Source organism: Schistocerca serialis, chromosome 2 (assembly GCF_023864345.2).
Source record: "Schistocerca serialis cubense isolate TAMUIC-IGC-003099 chromosome 2, iqSchSeri2.2, whole genome shotgun sequence".
Classification (NCBI taxonomy): domain Eukaryota; kingdom Metazoa; phylum Arthropoda; class Insecta; order Orthoptera; family Acrididae; genus Schistocerca; species Schistocerca serialis.
The window spans coordinates 608,655,280-608,676,351 of record NC_064639.1 but is presented as its reverse complement, the minus strand read 5'-3'; the positions used below and the strand labels follow the sequence as shown (position 1 = coordinate 608,676,351).

The 21,072-nt window shown below is 37.2% G+C and overlaps 1 protein-coding gene across 1 annotated transcript in view; it reads right to left on the bottom strand.

The window, feature by feature from the left end:
• The window catches only part of LOC126456274 (G-protein coupled receptor GRL101-like), a 490,877-nt gene that overhangs the window by 157,250 nt on the left and 312,555 nt on the right, over positions 1–21,072 (bottom strand). Inside the window, exons 13-15 of the mRNA XM_050092026.1 lie at positions 17,111–17,230; positions 14,158–14,269; positions 4,474–4,548 (exon numbers count right to left, since the gene is read on the bottom strand). Of these exons, the coding sequence (XP_049947983.1) occupies positions 4,474–4,548; positions 14,158–14,269; positions 17,111–17,230 (307 nt within the window). The remainder of the gene's footprint in view (positions 1–4,473; positions 4,549–14,157; positions 14,270–17,110; positions 17,231–21,072) is intronic.

The following is a 21,072-nucleotide window of genomic DNA, read 5'->3' as shown; positions in this document are numbered from 1 at the left end:
CACACTAGGGCAAGAACATGTTAAAAATCTTATGCAGCACACATGTGCTGTAGATTAGGTGACTTTTATAGGGTTATTTAAGGCTGGCTCTTTACAGCTTGACAGACCACAAGTGTTTCTACCAAATTGTTCATCTTGACTTACCCTACACCATAGTGGTATATTGTAAACAGTTATTGCATATACCTTTTATTTCAAAACCTTTAAGTGGAAATGCCTTTGATGAGAAACAGGAATGTATTACAGACTTTTTCCCACAACTTGTATCACATGCTGCATGATTCTTATAGCTCAATTTAACTATTTGGTTTGCTTACAAACTAATTTAACACAAATACTTCAAATACTTGCCAGTGTAACGTTATTTATTCCTTAGTATGACTACTTCTGTGTTGACTTTTATGTTCTTATGAAGCTTCTTTTTTCCAGTTATGTATTACAGAACAGAAAATTTAATGAATTGATCATCATCTGGTTTTGCTGAGTAACTTGCAAATGAAAGCATAACTACTAATACTACATAGTTCGTTTCATAAGAAGGCAATGAACAATATATCATTTTAAAAATTATAGTGATGTCACTTCCCTTCAGATTCAGATAAAAATTCATGACTAATCATTGAATTCTTGTGTGATATCAGTTATTAGCTATATGTATTCTCAGAAAGACATAAGAAATTTTGCTAGGACATCACCATTTGAAATAGACATTACAAAATATTTAAGCTAACCATAAGGGTGGATCAAATGTAAACAAGCCTTCTGCAATAAAATTCTTATTATTCATAATTAATTTAGATCTACTGTTTTGTTATTTTTCTAACTGAACCACTCCTGCTACAGGACAATCAAACTTTAATGCAATTTTCAAAGAAAATATCAGTACCTACCTGAGGTACTATTGGACCTCCCTGGTACCCATGAAGCACTCTCCTGCAACAGTTTCCTTAAGCAGCCCTAACATGTGCAAATAACAATGTGACAAGATGGGCTATAGGCTGGATGTTCAGGAGCAATCCGATGCATATCCACTATTTTTTTCCCCACTAGAACCCTCTTGCTGCTCCTCTGACAATCCTTACAGACATACTTCAGTTCACCTACTCTTACACCTATGCCCACATCTGTACTCTGCAAACCACTGTGAGGTGCAAGGCAGAGGGTATGTAGCATTGCACCAGTTATTTGGTTTCTTCTCGTTCCATTCACATAGGCAGCGTTAGAAGAAGGACTGTTTCAGTGCCTCTGTGCATGCAGCAATTATTCTCATCTTATCCTGATGACCCCTATGTGAAAAATATGTAGGGGATTTTAGTATATTCCTAGAGTCATCATTTAAAGCTGGTTCTTTAAACTTTGTTAGTAGGCTTTCTCAGGATAGTTTACGTCTACCTTCAGGAGTATTCCCGTTCAGTTCCTTCAGTATCTCTGTGACACAATCCCGCAGATCAAACAAAACTGCGGCCATTCACGTTGACCTTCTCCATATACATTCAATCCCCTGTTAGTTCTATTTGGTCTACCATCTGCTTCAGCCATGACTGAACCTATGTGATCATTCCATTTCATATCCCTACAAAGTGCTACACCCAGGTATTTGTATAAGTTGGTCAATTCCAGCATTGACTTGCTGATGTCATAGTCATACGATACCATGTTTTTTTAATTTTGTGGAGTGCAAAATTTTACATTTCTGAACAATTAAAGCAAGCTGTAAATCTTTGCACCACTTTGAAATCATATCAATATCTGACTCAATATTTATGTTGCTTCTTTCAGACATTACTTCACTATAGATAACTGCATCATCTGCAGGAAGTCTGAGATTACTATTAATATTGTCTGCAATGTCATTAATATCAACATGAACTGCAAGGGTCCCAATACATTTCATTGGGGCACATGTGAAATTACTTCTACATCTGGCAATGACTCTCCATCCGAGATAACATGCTACACCCACCCTAGCAAGAAACCCTCAATACAATCACAAATTTCACTTGATACCCCATAAGACTGTACTCTTTACAATAGGCATAGGTGTGGTTCTGAGTCAAATGATTTTTGGAAATCAAGAAATACTGCATCTGCCTGGTTGGCTTGTCCCAAAGCTTTCAGAATGTCATGTGATAAAAATATGAGATGGGTTTCACATGATCGATTTTTTCTAAATCCATGGCAGTTGGCATTGAGGAGGTCATTCTGTTCAACATACTTCATTATGTTTGAGCTCAGTATATGTTCTAAGATTCTACGACAAATCAATGTCAAGAAAATTGGACGTTAGTTTTGTGGATCACTTCTACTGCCCATCTCGTAGGCAGGTGTCATCTGTGCCTTTTACCAAGAACTGGAAACAGTTTTTTGTTTGAGGGATCTATGATAGATTATAGTTAGAAGATGAGCTAACTGACATTTAGTATAGAATTTCACAAGGATTCCACTGGGCCCTGGAGATTTGTTCAGTTTTAATGATTTCAGTTGTTTCTCAACACCACCGACACTAATACCTATGTCATTCATCTTTTTAGTGGTATGTTTATTAAATTGGGGCAATTATCCTCAGTTTTCCCTTGTAAAGGAACATTGTAAATGAATTTAACCATTTCATTTTTTGCTTTTCTACCCCCAATTTCAGCTCCTATCTCATTCATTAGGGACTGGACACTAACTTTGGTGCCACTAACAGCCTCTACATTCAACCAAAATTTCTTTGGATTTTGTGAAATACCATTTGACAATTTTCTGCTATGGTAGTAACTGAAGGCAGCACACATTGCACTCTTGACAGTTAAACATGTTTCATTTGGCATCTCTCTATGTATAGTCCTATGCTTTATTTTACACCTATTATGCAGTGGTCTCTGTTTCTCTACAAGTTGCTTTACACCACAGAGGTTCCCTCCCATTATGAACTGTTCTACTGGTTACATACCTATGCATACAGTACTACTCTTTTTAAACTTTAGCCATAGTTCCTGTACATGTTCCTGCCCTGAGCTTAAAGATTGAGGTTCCTCACTGAGGTATGACACTACTGATTTTTTATCTAGTTTACTGAACATACATATCTTCCTGTTTGCTTTAGTTGTCCTTTGCACTTGGTAATCATTGTTGCCACACTCACATCATTGTCGCTTGTTTGATGTGGACGTCCTTAAAGAGTTCAAGTTTATTTGTTGCTGTTAGATCGAACATATTTCCATCATGAGTGGCATTCCCATCTATCTGATCTAGGTAGTTTTCAGAGAAGGCATTTAGTAATGTTTCACAGGATGCCTTAACATGCCCACCACTAACAAAACTGTAATTTTTCCAGTTAATTGTTGCTGATCATTACTGATTTGGGAACTTGTGTACAACCAAACTAAGGTTTTCTCGAAAGCTTTAGGTTACATCAGGAGATGAGTCAGGTGGGCGATAGAAGGATCCAATTATCATTTTATGCCAACCCTGATACTGAGTCTTGTTCAAACAGTCTTGTATGCAGCTTCAATTTCTATCATTGGATTTGAGTTTCTTGTCTACTGCAACCAATACACCACCTCAATTTCCCAGTTGCCTATCCTTTTGATATACACTTAAATTTACTCCAAAAATCACTGCTATCAATTTCAGGTTTCAACCAGCTTTCTGTACCTAGTATTACAAGAACTTCACAGCTTTTCAGAAGCGCTTCCAACTCTGGCTTTGAATGCTTCAGTAGTTTACCATTGGGATTTCAATACACTCACCTATGGAAGGCATTTTTTTTTAATCTTACACTGATACCTCTAGATTTCCTACAGCTAACCAGTTTCAATCAGCAAAATTTTCTGCTCTTTCTTCAGCAAGTTTGTAACACAATGAGCTGACACTTTCTGGAATCCCAACTCACCATGAATGACTGTCTGAATGTGTTCATACCTGATTTGAAGTGTCTGGGAGATTCTAAATACAGTTAGCTGCCTCTCACTTTAGGCAGGATCACAAAGAACCTTGGTGTTCTGTGCTTTGGCACTGATGTAGGGATGGTGTAAATTGGTCATGTTTTTAACATGCTATCATTCTTTCTTGAGCTCTTAAGATTAACCCTTCACAAAAGGCTCTTTCTATGAGGTATTAGAGTAACCAGTGAGTGTTTTTAGCAGCATTAATATTCTTGTTCATGAGAAACTTCGTTATGACGCATTGCGTAACAGCAGAATGTGCTCTCTCTCATTCATTGCAGCAGCTACTGAACACAGAGAAAATAAGGCATTCAGAAGTCAGTGTTCCTATCGAGATACACATTCTCTTATGATTGTAAAAGTGCAAATATGTCACACCTCCAGTAGACTTTCAAATTAAAAAGGGCTTGTTTTATTTGATTCATCCTTGTATGTGAAACTAAAGGTTTTAAATATTCAAAATATGACTTCTTATATCACAAGAAATGACCATCTGGTGTATAATATAATATTTTTAAGGTTTGGACAGATGAATACTACTTACAAGTATAACAGCCGGTCTAGTTTTGAGAAGGTATCAACATTGAGTGAGTAGTTCAGCAAGTTATTGGCCATGTAGCTGAAAGAAAAGACACCTATATTGTGTGAAGAGAACACAGCATGTCATGCAGATAAAGTAAAGTTATATGTAATAATAATGGGATGGGCATGTTGATTAAAAGGTCTCTTCAAGTGGCAAAAGAAGGAGAAGAATTGAAGGAAATGAGAGTAGTAGGGATTAATTGCAAAAGTGTCAACAGAGTCACCTTGGAATTAGTGACTCTCCTTCTTTTTCTTTATGTTGTGCCTTTGTCCTGCATTGGTATAGGGTCAACATGTTTGATAATGGATCAGACATGGTTAATTTAAGGGGTTGATTGATTACTTTCCTGTCACCCAATTATAGAGGCTTCTAAAGAACACAAGAGTGTAACTTATTTCCTATTACACAATTTACTCTTGTCCTGGATCTCATCAGCCAAATTTTCTGCCAGTGTTGCAATTTTCTTAAAGTAATATATTAAAATGAGGTTTGCTATATTCACTACTCTTCCTGTATGGGCTAGAGCAGCTTTCAGTTTATTGCTCAATATCCCCAACAAATGTGTTTTCTTACAATACTGTTTCTTATGACACCTACCCCACTCCCATAACTAATGGCAAAATTGCAGTGTACATACTCCATTACAACCTACTCCAATCCTTTTGCTCAGTTCTTCCATCTCTGCTCTGAGAGAACCGCATCACATAGCACCTGACTTGGACTTGGAGCCACTGTTCAGAATTGTCTCATCCTGATTTAACGTAAATCCATTACATCATCTTCAGTATACTCATAAGATTTTTTCTAATAGGGTGTCCAAAATAAAACTACAATCAATATTTTGATGAGGTTCATGAAAGTTTGATCACTGCTTATAATGGAACAGAGCTCTTCATAAAAGTAAAATGAGGACAAAATCCAATGTTAACATTATCAGTTGAAAAGAGAAAATGCTGAGACAGGATTCCAATATTTACTACATGTAAAAATTAATAATGCAGCTATCTTTAAGAAAACAATCTATTCACAAAAGTGTCCTATCACTATGCTTTTCTGGATGTGTAACTGGTTTGATTATTTATTGTAAATTCAAACTTTGTAGAAACAGATACTGTTACTGCAGGTAAACAATTCATCTGATTTAACAAGAATCCATTCAATAATTGAACATGGCCCATTCAAAAGGGAAGGAAAACATATCCCACTTTTATTTATTATTTGTTACATTTTAGCTGATTTATTTATTTTATTCATAGCACTAATACATGATCAGTAGGATGACAATATTATGGAGAGGATAAATGTCGAGCCACAGATAGGCACAACAAAAAGACTGCTGTTGTTGTTGTTGTTTGTTGTTGTCGTCTTCAGTCCTGAGACTGGTTTGATGCAGCTCCCCATGCTACTCTATCCTGTGCAAGCTTTTTCATCTCCCAGTACCTACTGCAACCTACATCCTTCTGAATCTGCTTAGTGTATTCATCTCTTGGTCTCCCTCTACGATTTTGACCCTCCACGCTGCCCTCCAATACTAAATTGGTGATACCTTGATGCCTCAGAACATGTCCTACCAACCGATCCCTTCTTCTGGTCAAGTTGTGCCACAAACTTCTCTTCTCCCCAATCCTATTCAATACTTCCTCATTAGTTATGTGATCTACCCATCTAATCTTCAGCATTCTTCTGTAGCACCACATTTTGAAAGCTTCTATTCTCTTCTTGTCCAAACTATTTATCGTCCATGTTTCACTTCCATACATGGCTACACTCCATACGAATACTTTCAGAAACGACTTCCTGACACTTAAATCTATACTCGATGTTAACAAATTTCTCTTCTTCAGAAACGCTTTCCTTGCCATTGCCAGCCTACAGTTTACATCCTCTCTACTTCGACCATCATCAGTTATTTTGCTCCCCAAATAGCAAAACTCCTTTACTACTTTAAGTGCCTCATTTCCTAATCTAATTCCCTCAGCATCACCCAACTTAATTAGACTACATTCCATTATCCTTGTTTTGCTTTTGTTGATGTTCATCTTATATCCTCCTTTCAAGACACTGTCCATTCCATTCAACTGCTCTTCCAAGTCCTTTGCTGTCTCTGACAGAATTACAATGTCATCGGCGAACCTCAAAGTTTTTATTTCTTCTCCATGAATTTTAATACCTACCCCGAATTTTTCTTTTGTTTCCTTTACTGTTTGCTCAATATACAGATTGAACAACATCGGGGAGAGGCTACAACCCTGTCTTACTCCCTTCCCAACCACTGCTTCCCTTTCACGTCCCTCGACTCTTATAACTGCCATCTGGTTTCTGTACAAATTGTAAATAGCCTTTCGCTCCCTGTATTTTACCCCTGCCACCTTCAGAATTTGAAAGAGAGTATTCCAGTCAACATTGTCAAAAGCTTTCTCCAAGTCTACAAATGCTAGAAACGTAGGTTTGCCTTTCCTTAATCTTTCTTCTAAGATAAGTCGTAAGGTCAGTATTGACTCACGTGTTCCAGTGTTTCTACGGAATCCAAACTGATCTTCCCCGAGGTTGGCTTCTACTAGTTTCTCCATTCGTCTGTAAAGAATTCGTGTTAGTATTTTGCAGCTGTGACTTATTAAGCTGATAGTTCGGTAATTTTCACATCTGTCAACACCTGCTTTCTTTGGGATTGGAATTATTATATTCTTCTTGAAGTCAGGGTATTTCGCCTGTTTCATACATCTTGCTTACCAGATGGTAGAGTTTTGTCAGGACTGGCTCTCCCACGGCCGTCAGTAGTTCCAATGGAATATTGTCTACTCCGGGGGCCTTGTTTCGACTCAGGTCTTTCAGTGCTCTGTCAAACTCTTCACGCAGTATCATATCTCCCATTTCATCTTCATCTACATCCTCTTCCATTTCCATAATATTGTCCTCAAGTACATCGCCCTTGTATAGACCCTCTATATACTCCCTCCACCTTTCTGCTTTCCCTTCTTTGCTTAGAACTGGGTTTCCATCTGAGCTCTTGATATTCATACCAGTCGTTCTCTTATCTCCAAAGGTCTCTTTAATTTTCCTGTAGGCGGTATCTATCTTACCCCTAGTGAGATAGGCCTCTACATCCTTACATTTGTCCTCTAGCCATCCCTGCTTAGCCATTTTGCACTTCCTGTCGATCTCATTTTTGAGACGTTTGTATTCCTTTTTGCCTGTTTCACTTACTGCATTTTTATATTTTCTCCTTTCATCAATTAAATTCAATATTTCTAAAAAACAAAGATGAGGTGACTTACCGAACAAAAGCGCTGGCAGGTTTTTTTTTTTTTTTTTTTTTTTTTTTTAAAAGTCAGACAAGCCTGAGAAAATAAAATATGCGAGCGTAATCTGGCTAGGGCGAAGGCATGTTTGCGGAGGGAATGTAAATAAAACTTAATGGGGTCATTGTGGGGGTGTTGTGAGGGTGACATGGTGTTAGAAGGTGGAAAGTGTAACATGAGGTGAAATGAAAATGAAAATAAAAATATATATGGGGAGAGATAAAGGTGAACCGGAAAGAAACTGGAGATCTGGAATGAAAAAAGGCGAAAAGGTGTTGGTTACAGCTGGGCTATGTTGGACTTGGGTTGGTAGACAACGATGTGCATAAAGGTTAGGTGGTTGTGTTGCCGCCAAAACACGTTAAAGGACGGAGAAATTCGGGAAAATTTCGAAAAAACTGCGTGTAGTATATTAAAAGGAGTGGTATTGTGGTGGCAGATTATGAAAATGAGGCTAACAATTGTCTGACGAAGAAATAATGGCGTTAAAACCTGTGGGAAGCGGCTAAAAATGATCGGTGATGTGGGAAAAACGGAAATGGAAATAAAGCGAAAGTTATTAGAACTGGCCGAAATGATTGTTTAAAAGGTGAAAGGAGCTGTTTGTGAACAAGAAACGGTGGATATTATAGCGGCGGTAGTGCTGAAAGCGGCAAAAAAATTTTTTGGTTATAGTTTGGAAGTGGGTTACGTATTGTTGAGTATATATATAGGCGGGATAAAATAGTATAGCAGATTACGGTAAAAAGGAGAAGGTGAATGCAAAGTGAAACTACTGGCAAAAACAGAAAGAGGAAAATAAGACGACAGAAAAGATTTCGAAATGGAACAGTGACAATAACAAACGTAATTGTTGGATTCAAATTAATGATATCAATATAATGGAAGGAAACATTCCACGTGGGAAAAAATATATATAAAAAACAAAGATGAGGTGACTTGTTCGGTAAGTCACCTCATCTTTGTTTTTTATATATATTTTTTCCCACGTGGAATGTTTCCTTCCATTAAATTCAATATTTCTTCTGTTACCCAAGGATTTCTACTAGCCCTCGTCTTTTTACCTACTTGATCCTCTGCTGCCTTCACTGCTTCATCCCTCAAAGCTACCCATTCTTCTTCTACTGTATTTATTTCCCCCATTCCTGTCAATTGCTCCCTTATGCTCTCCCTGAATCTCTGTACAACCTCTGGTTCTTTCAGTTTATCCAGGTCCCATCTCCTTAAATTCCCACCTTTTTGCAGTTTCTTCAGTTTTAATCTACAGTTCATAACCAATAGATTGTGGTCAGAGTCCACATCTGCCCCTGGAAATGTCTTACAATTTAAAACCTGGTTCCTAAATCTCTGTCTTACCATTATATAATCTATCTGATACCTTTTAGTATCTCCAGGGTTCTTCCATGTATACAACCTTCTTTCATGATTCTTAAACCAAGTGTTAGTTATGATTATGTTGTGCTCTGTGCAAAATTCTACCAGGCGGCTTCCTCTTTCATTTCTGTCCCCCAATCCATATTCACCTACTATGTTTCCTTCTCTCCCTTTTCCTACACTCGAATTCCAGTCACCCATGACTATTAAATTTTCGTCTCCCTTCACAATCTGAATAATTTCTTTTATTTCATCATACATTTCTTCAATTTCTTCGTCATCTGCAGAGCTAGTTGGCATATAAACTTGTACTACTGTAGTAGGTGTGGGCTTCGTATCTATCTTGGCCACAATAATGCATTCACTATGCTGTTTGTAGTAGCTTACCCGCATTCCTATTTTCCTATTCATTATTAAACCTACTCCTGCATTCCCCCTATTTGATTTTGTGTTTATAACCCTGTAGTCACCTGACCAGAAGTCTTGTTCCTCCTGCCACCGAACTTCACTAATTCCCACTATATCTAACTTCAACCTATCCATTTCCCTTTTTAAATTTTCTAACCTACCTGCCCGATTAAGGGATCTGACATTCCATGCTCCGATCCGTAGAACGCCAGTTTTCTTTCTCCTGATAACGACATCCTCTTGAGTAGTCCCCGCCCGGAGATCCGAATGGGGGACTATTTTACCTCCGGAATATTTTACCCAAGAGGACGCCATCATCATGTAATCATACAGTAAAGCTGCATGCCCTCGGGAAAAATTATGGCTGTAGTTTCCCCTTGCTTTCAGCCGTTCGCAGTACCAGCACAGCAAGGCCGTTTTGGTTATTGTTACAAGGCCAGATCAGTCAATCATCCAGACTGTTGCCCTTGCAACTACTGAAAAGGCTGCTGCCCCTCTTCAGGAACCACACGTTTGTCTGGCCTCTCAACAGATACCCCTCCGTTGTGGTTGCACCTACGGTACGGCTATCTGTATCGCTGAGGCACGCAAGCCTCCCCACCAACGGCAAGGTCCATGGTTCATGGGGGGGAAAAGACTGCTAAACAAGTAAAATCTAGGGTGGAATAATGACAATATTATGGAATGGATAAATGCTAGGCCACAGATAGGCACAACAAAAAGACAGCTAAACAAGTAAGCTTACTTGTTTAGCAGTCTTTTTGTTATGCCTGCCTGTGACTCAGTATCTCCACTAGATGATGAGTTACAATCTATCCTATTCATAGTATTGCCAAGATAATATATCAATTATTTACGCCTCTTCATACAAATGAAAATATTCAAGTATCTCATTTATAAGGTTTTATCTAATTACATAACTGTCTCTCCCCCTGAACTCAACCCCCATTTTACATAACAGTACTACCCCCTCCCCCAAAAAAAGTAATAAAAAATAATAAAAAAATTAATCACCATAACCTCTCTTCAAACATCCTTCCAAGCAGTTTGATTTCACTGTCTCTAAGAATAATGACGATCTTGGTTGTGACTGACACATTTTTTATAGCTTCTACTAAGGCTTCTGTTTTGCCACTACTTCTAGTCCTGCTAACATACAAAAAATCTTAACAGCTTTTCTGTGTTCTCATATTAAAATAAAATAAAAAACCTTTCTGGAGTTTTATGTAAAAACTATAGTAAGATTTATTCATCTGACATATTAAAATCTGTAGCAAATTAGAACCAGACCCAAGATCTGTGCAGTTTGAGGACAGTTTTTACAGTGATATTCGAGAATGACTCATAGTGTACCTTTTAGTTTCAATCTACTATTAATTTGTTCTTTGGATGTAGTTTCAGTTCTGTGTACTGCGTAACTAGCAATTATGAAAGAAAGAACAGACTTGAGAATAGCTATGTCAGTGATTGACATAAGTTTTTTTGGAGAGAAACTTTAACTCCCTGCTGATAAGTTCACATCCAATGCAATGAATCTGTGTGCCAGATCAAGTCTGGAACTTGATTCCTCATTTCACTAATTTAAGCTATCACTTTTCTGGAATTTATTACTATTGTGTGTGTGTGTGTGTGTGTGTGTGTGTGTGTGTGTGTGTGTGTGTGTGTGTGTGTATTTATATTTCATCCTGGATTTTAGCACTAGTTTTCAAAGAAATATAGAAGTCCAGAGCCAACAAATTTTTGATTCATCACTAGCACGACACTGTATGATACATGCCAACTTTGAATCACAAGGATTCACATTTCACAACCCACACTGCTTCCCAAAAAGTCCTTATTCCTTCAGTAACATCTTTTTCTAATCTGTTTACAAACACATCTGTCAAGTTATTTCATTTGTTGCTGGCAAGTTCCACTAGACACATATGCAGAAGCTGCAGTTAGTAGACTGTTCTGAAGTATGCAATTCAACAAATGTTAAATCAAAATTTAATGTGTTTATTAATCAAATAACAAGTCCTTTTGAGGAAGTGTTTCCAGAGAAAAGAGTCATAGAAAACCAGTTTAACAGTACATTTAAGGCATGGGTTACCCAGTGCATTAAAGTTTCATGTAAAAGAAAAAGAGAATTGTATGTGTCAGCCAGATTGTCTAACAATACTGAAAGAATGAGGCAATATAAAGTGTACTCTAAGATACTAAGGATAGTGATACAGAAATCAAAAAACATGTACATCAAAGAGAAAACTGATAAATCTGGAAACAAAATGAAAACCATATGGAAATATGTGAAAAGTGAGACTGGAAAAAGATCAGCTGCCAAAGAAATAACTAGTTTAAGAAACAGGGGCATACAGTGGATGGTCCTGAAATAGTGGCTAATATTTACAACAATCATTTCTTAAAAGTCTCAAATCAAATAGGATACCTGGGTTCCGTAAAGAAAGTTACAGAATTCGTGCATAACACCTTAACTAACAAAAAAGATGACATGCGTGTCCAGAAAAAGGCAATGGAAGATATAGAAATAGTAATTCTGTCTTTAAAAAGAAAAAAACTCTGCTGGAGTTGATCACATTTCCAGAAAATTATTAAAATATTGTTGTAGAGAAATAAGTACAGTCCTTAGCCATATTTGTAATATGCCAATGGAGGAAGGCGTATTCCCTGACAGGCTGAAATATGGACTTACATGACCAATTTATAGAAAGTGAGAAAAGACTGAAGCTACAAATTCATTTCAGTTCATTACTATCAATTTTTCTAAGGTACTAGAAAAATTGATGCACAGCTGAATGGTTGTGCATCTTAGTAAATACAGCACCCTCAGCAATAGCCAGTTTGGCTTTCAAAAATTGGTATCAACTGAGGATGCAATACATGCTTTTGTTGACAATGTTTTAAAATCCATAAATAATAATATTCTGACAGTTTGAATGTTTTGTGAGCTGTCAAAAGCTTTTGACAGTGTAAGTTGCCATATTCTCTTGAATATAGCCGACACCCTAGGAAAGAGTGGAATAGTAGGCAAATGGCTTGAATCCTATCTCTGTGACAGAAAGCAGAAAATAATCATGGAAAGACTGCATGGTGGCCAGGTGTCTTCAGACTGGGGCTCCATTGCCACTGGAGTACCTCAAGGCTCAGTATTGGACCCACTTCTTTTTCTAATATTTATAAATGATCTGCCACTATGCACAGAAAATGGGAAAATCACCATGTTCGCTTATGACACTACCATAGCAGTTAATAATACATTGGGGAATGTGTCAAATGAGATAGTAAATAAGGCTTTTGCAGATATGACAAAATGGTTTGAAACTAATGGTCTTTCCATCAATCTAAAAAAGACAAATTATGTTCATTTTCCCTCTAATACAAATGTTACCAATGAAATGAATCCAAAAATTGGTGCATGAGATTCTAAAAGTTGAGTCCTCCAAATTCTTGGGTCTGCATATAGACAGCAAACTTAAATGGCACTACCATATTCAAGATCTGTGCAAAATGTTAATCTCAGCAACATTTGCCTTGAGAATCATATCAGACAGTAGGGAGATGACCACAATAAAAACAGCATCCTTTGGCTATTTCTATCAACTTATGGCCTACAGAGTAATATTCTGGGGAAATCAACCGATAGCAAGAAAAATGTTCCATGCACAGAAGCAAGCCATAAGAATTATGTGTGGAGGGCATTCTAGGCACTCATGCAGAAATCTGTTTAGAGAGCTTCAAATCTTTACAACAACTGCTCAATATATTTTCTCCTGATGTGTTTTATTTCAAAAAACAGCAATTTATTTAAAATCAATAGTCTGTAGCATAATTATAACACCAGAAGAAAATGTGATATTCATTATGATCTAAAAACAAAGAACATGGTGAAGATTTTTGATGCCCTTTCAGCAATAATTAAGGAAGTGGTTGGAAACATACCCAAGTCTAAAGAAAAGCTGAGGCAGTTCCTTCTAGATGGATCTTATTATAGTGCAGACGAAATTCTAAGCCAAAATGCATAATACCTTCTGAGTATCCTTAAATCTATTTTTGTGGCCTTTATGGCCCAATCATCATTCTTTGTCTATCCACAGTGTAATTTAAAACTGAAATGTATGTATACCTGTAAGTATAACTGCATGTTCATTCAGAAGTCAAGTATGATAACTCACATGTAAGAGTATATGATGACAAGTATGTGATACGAACAATGTACTTGTACACTAAGCAATAATTTGTAAAAATTTGACTCATTCCGTATCCAGAGATATATTCTCATATGGATCTGCAGAACTCAAAACAAATAAATAAAGTTATTTCTTTTATGGAGGAGTACTTCTTTCAAAGTAATAAAGAGCAGAGTGTACATCTTTACAATTTTTAAAAGTACAGGTGAAAAAGTTTCATTTTTTCTGATGTCACATAAACATCTCCAGGATCTATAAATGTGGACATTATTGATATCAACAAGTAGAATGTTTTTTTTGGTTTACAATCCATTCACTTAATCTAGTCAACAGACTCTAGACTAAATAAAATTGTAATTGACGTACAACATACTCACAAGCGATTTATTTGAATTTCAATTCCGTCTGGGAGAGTCTTCAGGCCAAGAGTACTGCAGTTAATTTTTGTGTCCAGACAGAAGCAGCGACTGTCACCACAGCATTCAAATGCTAAGTGAAGAAAATAGTAAATCTCAGTGAACAGTCTCAATTATTTATTATTGGTAACAGTATCTGTGTTCAGGAATTTGTTCATCCTTCTACATTGCAAATTATTGTTTACAGGATTAGTGTTCACATGCAGTGGCAACTCGTAATTAAAATACTTTTCACCAACTACCCTGAATGCCACACAAAAGTAATGCAAACATTACAATGAGACAATCACGACTTTTATTCATTCTATGTATAAAATATGCTGAGAAATGAAATGTAATTTCATCAAGAATTATCATCTTATGGGAAGCATATTTAGGCTGAAGGCTTGAGGAGAACAACAACAGAGTATGTGATACTTGTCATTAACCTTCTATTATCAACAAAACCATGTTTTACAACATAAGACAACCCACGGCAGTAAACTATGTGCTACAATCACACATCAAACAGTTCAGTCATACAAGAGACAAAAATGGTCACCTGTCAGACTGGCTACTCTAGCATATGAGCATGGTAGCATGAGCATTGGTAAGTTTTATTGAAATTAAATTTGAATCATTCAAGTCCACAAAAATTAGAAAATGGTCTGTTAATCATCAATTTAAGTGACAAAGAATGTCAAATGACAGAAATTATGACAGACAGTTTTTAAAATCAAACTCTTCAATAATGTTTGAAACAAAGGTGTAAATGTAACTAAGATAATGGCATTTCATGAAGGAGGGAAAAAAGTACCCGGTTTGAAACAAAATTGTAATTGAAGATCATACCTAGGGAGCTACATTACTTTTAACAAAGATAAGGATGTAGATATTAAAGTACAGAGGTGTTATGAATAGGTGTAAGTACAACACGACTAGTAGACTGAACACAGCATTATTCCATGGAAGCACTAACAACTTGGACACAACATTTAATTAACATTCAGCAGGAACAAATTATGTACACAAATAACTGTAGTAACACACATAAAGAATTGAAGCCAAGCTTAGCTCAGCTAGCATTAAATGGAATGGGGCCTGTGGTGGGCTCGGTGCTGTGCCACACGCTCAGCATTTCGAAAGTAAGTGCACGCGTCCCTGCATTCCTCCTCTTTCAGGGAGACATCCATGCTGTTCTCTGGGCTTTGGCTAACGTGGCATCCCACAAAGGGAGCATACGGTCTGAAGTGCTTTGGGTGCAGATACATTCTGCGCCCACCTTCCCGTGTCAAACCATATGGCAACACCAACAACATCAGGGCTGTTTCAATGTCAACCTCGGGCATAGGCTCTGGTGATGGTGTTCACGGTGCTGATGACACTGGTATCAGTGATTGCTCAGGAATGGGAGACAGAATCCCTGATTATGGCACTGAAAGGAACAGAGGAACTGCTGGTTCAGCCACCAAGGATGAATGCCCTGATGCAGCAGCAGGTGTTGTGACACCCAATCTGGATGGGCTTGGAGGTAATGTTGTGAAATTGAGGGGCATACAGCCATCCATGCAAAAGCAAAGCTGATCACAGTGCCTCAAACAGAGGCCATCCTCTGTGCAGATGTCACAGAGAGGCCGCTGCCAGCATCTGGCAATGATAGCTGGAATCCATTTGGGGCAACAACAAAAACTGTGCTGCACAGGTTGATGTCTGGGTGAAGGACACAGGGATTGTAACAGTGTCCTTGGCTGTTGCCCATGGTGTAGCTCTGCCTCACTCTTCTCACCAAACGGCGTGAAATGGTATGATGAGAGAAACCGATCCAAGGCCGTGTCAGATAAAGAGTTGGCAATGTACCTTTTCATATGAGTTATGAACATTTGCACATGGTGTTCACAGTGCCATCACAGCAAGGCCATGTTGGCTGACATTACAAAGCCAGATCAGTCAGTCACCCATTCTGTTGCCCCTGCAACTACTAAAAATGCTGCTGTGCCTCTTCTGGAAACATGTTTGTCTGGCCTCTTCACAGATATCTTTCTGTAATGGTTGCAGCTATGATACAGCTATAAGTATCACTGAGGCATGCAAGTCACCCCACCACAGCAAGGTCTCTGGTTCATGAAGGGGATTATTATTATTATTATCACTGCATCAGATAACTTAACAAGTGACTCTCAACTTGGCAAAGGAAAGATGACAGTGTGCTATAAGAAATAGGTGGCTGAACTTCCTCCTCAATGACTCCCAGCTAACCAGACTATATGACTTCATTATTATCATCATCCACTTATCATTTACATCCATGGACAGCCATAAATAAGGGCTTATCACTGAGGTTTTTTTCATACTGACTGATAATATCAACACGAACAAAAGTAAAACAAGGATAATGGAATGTAGCCAAATTAAATCAGGTAATACTGAGGAAAGCAGAGTAGCAAATGAGACACTAAACTCAGTGGACATGTTTTGTTATTTGGGCAGCAAAAAACCTGATGATGGATGAAATAGAGAGTATATAAACTGCCATCTGGCAAATGCAAGAAAAGAATTTGTGAAAAGGATATATTTGCTAAAAATGAATATAGATTTAAGTGTAAAGAAACATTTGTCTGGTGTGTAGTTTTGTATGAAAGTGACACATATGAGAGATGAACTGTTCACACAAGAAGAGAAGTTTTCAAAATGTAGTGTTACATAAGAATGCTGAAGATTAGATGGACAGATCAAACTAATGAAGAGGTACTAACATGAACCAATGAGAAAAGCCATTTGTGGCACAGTTTCACTAAAAAGATTGATAGGACACATCTTGAAGCACAAAGAAATGATCAGTTTCAAACAGTCTTAAGACTGAATGCTGTAACAACAACACCCGGCAAACTTTATAAAAGTATAGAAGCTATACTTTTTGTTATAAATGGCTACTCACGGCAGTGATCTTCATCCACCCAAGTATCTTTGCAATCAATGTTCCTATTGCACACTAAAGAATTGTTCAGGCAAGGACCATTTCTACATTTGAAAGTCCCATCAGGGCACGTCCAGTTATCTGTGAACAGATAATGTCATACAAAATCACTATCTACCACCATCTACAAGGCAAAGTCAGCAAAAGACTCTTCCTAGTGTAAGAGCATTAGCAAAAGAATACTTTGGTAACACAGATTTATTTCCATATACCGTGGCTATTAATTTCGCGATTGATTAAAACATTGTGTATTTTGCAATTTTAAGTTAAAAAAAATTAGCTAGTGGTGCTAAATTGCTTCTGTCATCCAGGAGTTGATGTCATTTGCCTTACTGGCTTCATTCATTTCATGCCTAATAATTCTGCTTTCATTGCTCTTGAAATTTTGAATTTTTTGTGAGTAGTGAGGTTTTTGCCTTGTTTATGGCACACAGAAGTGTTTAGTAATAACACTTGATTAGAACTAATTCTCTGTATTAAATACAGCTCCCTCTTTCTGGCATGAAAACTTTGATCCCTGGTATTAACTATTCTTTTCTCGGTTTACTCTGTAATTAGCCCTGATTTGTTGGGAAGGGAAACTAGGTTCATAATGCTGTACAAGAATTTTGGGGAAATAATTAATCTCTCATCTATTGTGTGTACGTAGTAAACTACCTCCAATTATTTATTCTGTAGATTCTTTCTGAATACTGTAACAATCAGCATTTGCAATTCTATGATTTCTTTTTATTAAATCTGATTGATGGAGATGATTTTTTTGTAGACATCTAAGGAATTAGGTTTCCAATAGGCTGCAAAAAATCACAGATTGTCACATACTTCATTCACAGCAGTTAACATGTGGTATTCATATGATTTGACTGACTTTAATTTTGACTCCCTAATCTCAAACCTTTTTTTGTTTTTAAATCTATGGTTTTACATTTAATTAAGTTCTATGCATAACTCAACTTTCGTAGTTTTCAGTTGATCTGTGACATAATCTTATCAGTACTGTATAGAATGTTATTTACAAATGCCTCGTGACTACTCCACCACACACAATAATCTACACTGAGGTGACAAAGGCCATGGGATACTTTCTAACATGTCAGACCTCCTTTTTTTCTGGCATAGTGCAGCAATTCAATGTGACATGGCCTCACCAAATCATTGGAAGTCCCCTGCAGACATACTGAGCCATGCTGCCTCTATAGCCATACATAACTGCAAAAGTGTTGCCAGTGCAGGATTTTGTGCTTGAACTGGCCTCTCGAATATGTCCCATAAATGTTCGATGTGATTCACGTCAGGCAATCAGGGTGGCCAAATCATTCACTCAAACTGTCTAGAGCGTTCTTCAAACCAGTTGTGAACAATCGTGGCTTTGTGACATTGCGCATCGTCATCCATAAGAATTACAGCTTACAACGCTGTTTCGGAACATGAAGTCCATGAATGGCTGAAAATGGTCTCCAAGTAGCTGAACATAACCATTTCTAGTAAATGATTGGTTTGATTGGACCAGAGGACCCAGTCCATTCCACATAAACACAGCCCACTCCATTATGGAGCCACCAACAGTTTGCACAGGACCTTGTTGACATCATAGAGTCTGCATCACACTCGAACCCTACCATCAGCTCTTACCAACTGAAATCATGACTTACCTGACCAGACCATGGTCTTACAGTTACCTAGGTTCCAACTGATATGGTCACAAGCCCAGAATATCTGCTGCAGGCAATGTAGTGCCGTTAGCGAAGGCACTTGCATCGGTCGTCATTTGCCATTGCCTGTCAATGGCAAATTTCACTGCACCGTCCTAACAGATACAGTTATCATACACCTCACATTGATTTCTGTAGTTATTTTCATTCAGTGTTGCTTGTCTGTTAACAATGACAACTCTACACAAATGCTGTTGCGCTTGGTCGTAAAGTGAAGGCCATTGGTGATCGTGTTGTCTGTAGTGAGAGGTAATGCCTGAAATTTGGTGTTTTTGGCACACTCATCACACTGTGGACCTCATGAAATGTAACAGTCTAATTAAAATTAATTCAAGTACGTAAATTTTAGCCATGAACAGTAATTTCTAACATAGAGTTGTATGAAAAATATGTACTTGTGAAAACATTATGAAGGAAATGATTACAGAATCTTAATTACACTAATGTGTAGAAGTCTGTTAACTGGTAGGAACATTTTATATGATATGAATCTCCTGAAATTAGAAAATATAACCATTAAACATCTAAGCGTTTATACACTCTACAATTAGTTTACAGACTAGAATTCACTCATGTGTTTAATATATAAAAATATAGATAATCTTTAAAATGTGACATTTGTTTTAGGCTAAGAGTTTTAATTGTTAAGTAATCGAAAAATTATTCTGAACAATGCCTAGGATTGTTCGGGATTGTTTAGTCAGTACTTTGTGTGATTTTGGACAGAAAGCATGTAGCTTATAGTGATAATTTATTGTAAGTATGTTACAACTTATTTCAGATTTGTCAAGATGCCTTTATTTTGAAACTGAAACATTATACTTCATTAAATCTTATTTTTACAAGTAAAAACTTACAGTGACTGTTCCAGGATTTTTGCTGTGACAGATTGCCAGATACAAAGAGTAAAATTAACCCCTAAGAATGTTATACTCAGAATACTGAATCTCCATGATTCCTGAAATGGATTGTCCCATGCGTCCAGCTGCAACTACCATTCTGTATTGAAAGGCTGTTAGTTCCCATTTTGCGGCCATAATTACATCGGAAACCTTTTCACATGAATCATCTGAGTACTAATGAATCTTGGCCAATGCACTGCCCTTTAATACCTTCTGTACATGATGCTACTGCCATCTGTATATGTATGTACTGCTATCCCATGACTTTTGTCATCTCAGTGTATAAGAAGTGAGGTTTCAGTGTTCATGTTTTTAATAGAGGCACCAAGGGAAGCAGTTGTTTCACAAACTAAAGTGACAAATTTTCATAGTGCCAAGCAAGATTTTTCTTTATTTTATGACAGGATGTTAACAGATCAAGTACTTTTTGAAAGTTGAGGTACACAATTTCTCAATACTTTACTTTTAAAATTTTCATGTAAGAACACTGTTGATTCTTTCATAGTGGAGAATACCTCAATTGACTCATGATATCTTCAACATTTTTTCAAAGTGTGACTTCCATACTTAGAAAATTTCCATATGGAGGTTCAGGAGTAATTGAATTTGGCACAAACTGCACTTCATGGACTTAGGAGTTTCCCGCAGTGTGGGCTGTTGTATATAGATTGAATTATTGTCTGGCCAGTTGAAGCTACTTCAAATGTACAGATATTTCATTGCCTCATTTGTGGCATTAGTAAAGCTGAACTTAGTTGAAATTTTGACCTAGTCGAACATTAACTTGTAAACTAACCATTAAATTGTGACCTATCAAGCTGAGTTTGGGTACAATGTTGATGTGCTTCCACACTATTAAACTTGCAAGTACTAGTTGCTGTGCCCACAATTAAGCACTCACCATTTGTATTTAGTGTATTGTTTTGTGATGACTGAATGAACAGTGAAACCGAACAGTAATTTGCAATGTGTCACATAATGTTTATTCAGTCATGATCCACATTTCATTAATTTTAAAACTAAGGAGTCACAGATAATTAATTTGATGAACACACTGTGGTGGTATGTGATCAGACACTGACAGACAGAAAGCACAATTAATCACAGTGGCCATAATTTGTTCCAGGGATCTCTCAGTAAGTTCCAAAAAAGTTCATTCTACTACAGGGTGTAATATCAACATGTTCCTAAACATCTGTGTAAAATAAAATACGCCAGTTACAAGAAACTTATGGTGGATGAATGGACAATGCACCAGCTTACAGCAATCCTGATGATGTTGATTTGTATGTTACCAATGAGTATTATG